The 1,356-nt window shown below is 38.6% G+C and overlaps 1 protein-coding gene across 1 annotated transcript; it reads right to left on the reverse strand.

Moving 5' to 3' along the window:
* Positions 1 to 242: 242 nt before the first annotated feature.
* On the reverse strand, positions 243 to 1,080 carry LOC123935859 (ras-related protein Rab-9A-like). Its single transcript, XM_045996699.1, has one exon. It carries the CDS (start codon positions 1,078 to 1,080, stop codon positions 451 to 453), a length of 630 nt encoding a protein of 209 aa, XP_045852655.1. The 3' UTR covers positions 243 to 450.
* Between the last annotated feature and the right edge of the window lie 276 nt (positions 1,081 to 1,356).

Here is a 1,356-nt window from a genome sequence, read left to right on the forward strand (position 1 = left end):
AAAAAAGTTTTCCTGATAAATTGATAATTGCTTGTGTGCACTATACTACTTTGGCATTTGAAAGATTTCAGAGGAACACTCTACTTTTGGATAGTGGGGGAAAACTAAATATATAGTTTTCCAATTTATAAAGAGAAACGTAGTCCAGCTATAACTTCAAGAATAATGTGGTATTTTATTTTAATTATAATTAAAGTATTGACTATTTCATTATTAGCGCTGTAACGTACATATTTAAATTAAACGTTAACAGACAACCATTACAATTTATAAATGTACGGTGCCACTACTGAGTAAATGGATTCTTCCATGACTGATGTGTCCCTTCTCCCACCCACTAACAAAACAGCAATATGGTTAGTTTAATTTTATGAGTAGATGATCCATTGCTGCAAATGCTAATTCTCTTCTCCACCAGGTGTTTTTCTGTGTGTGTGTGAGTTAGTTAGATCACACAGGCAACCTCTCTAAATGGTCAACAGCAAGACAACTAGGCTTGGGCTTTCGGTGCAGACTGACCATGTCCGTCTGGATCAGGTGATCTGACCTATCCTCAGTAGCCAGCACTCTTCGAACCGCTTCCTCAAAGGCCGCTGCGACATTTGTGGCATCTTTTGCGCTTGTTTCAAAGTAAGGATAGTCGCCGTTGTCCCTGCACCAGGCTTGGGCTTCTTCTGTAGACACTTGACGTTCACTTATGTCGATCTTGTTGCCTAAAATCACGAAAGGAAAGCTTTCGGGCTCTTTCACATCTGCGTAATATATGAACTCTTTCTTCCAGTTACTCAAGTTCTGGAAGCTCTGAGAATCATCGACACTGAAAGTGAGCAGGCAACAGTCAGAACCTCTGTAAAATGGCGTCCTCAGGCTTCTGAATCGCTCTTGACCGGCTGTGTCCCAAATCTGCATAGTAACAAAATGTCCGTCCACCTCCAAATCTTTATTTAAAAATTCCACACCTATTGTATGGAAGAGCTGGGTATCAAACTTATTGGTCACATACCTGTTCATTCCAGAGCTCTTCCCAACTCCACCATCTCCAAGGAGAATTACTTTAAAAAGCAAAGATTTTCCCGCCATTATTAATCTCAAGGTTTTGACTTTAGAGCCCTGTAAAATAAAAAGATACCCATTATGTTCATCTACTGACATTATTCTGTGAATGTAAGAATTCAAATCAATATACGTAGCCCAATTTATTTCTGAATAAGAAATACCTGTAAAACCTGTCAGTTACTCATCACTGTCTTAGCTGCTACAATCTTACCATAACTCCCTAAAAGAACTAATGAGGGATTATTCTTCTCCTTCCTTAGATCACAGTTTACTGTGAAGCTAATTTTTAAATTCAAGTGT

Source organism: Meles meles, chromosome Y, assembly GCF_922984935.1.
Source record: "Meles meles chromosome Y, mMelMel3.1 paternal haplotype, whole genome shotgun sequence".
Classification (NCBI taxonomy): domain Eukaryota; kingdom Metazoa; phylum Chordata; class Mammalia; order Carnivora; family Mustelidae; genus Meles; species Meles meles.

Bases quoted from the DNA above. Each gene is read 5' to 3' on its own strand.
- LOC123935859 (XM_045996699.1), bottom strand. From the start codon at position 1,080: ATGGCGGGAAAATCTTTGCTTTTTAAAGTAATTCTCCTTGGAGATGGT.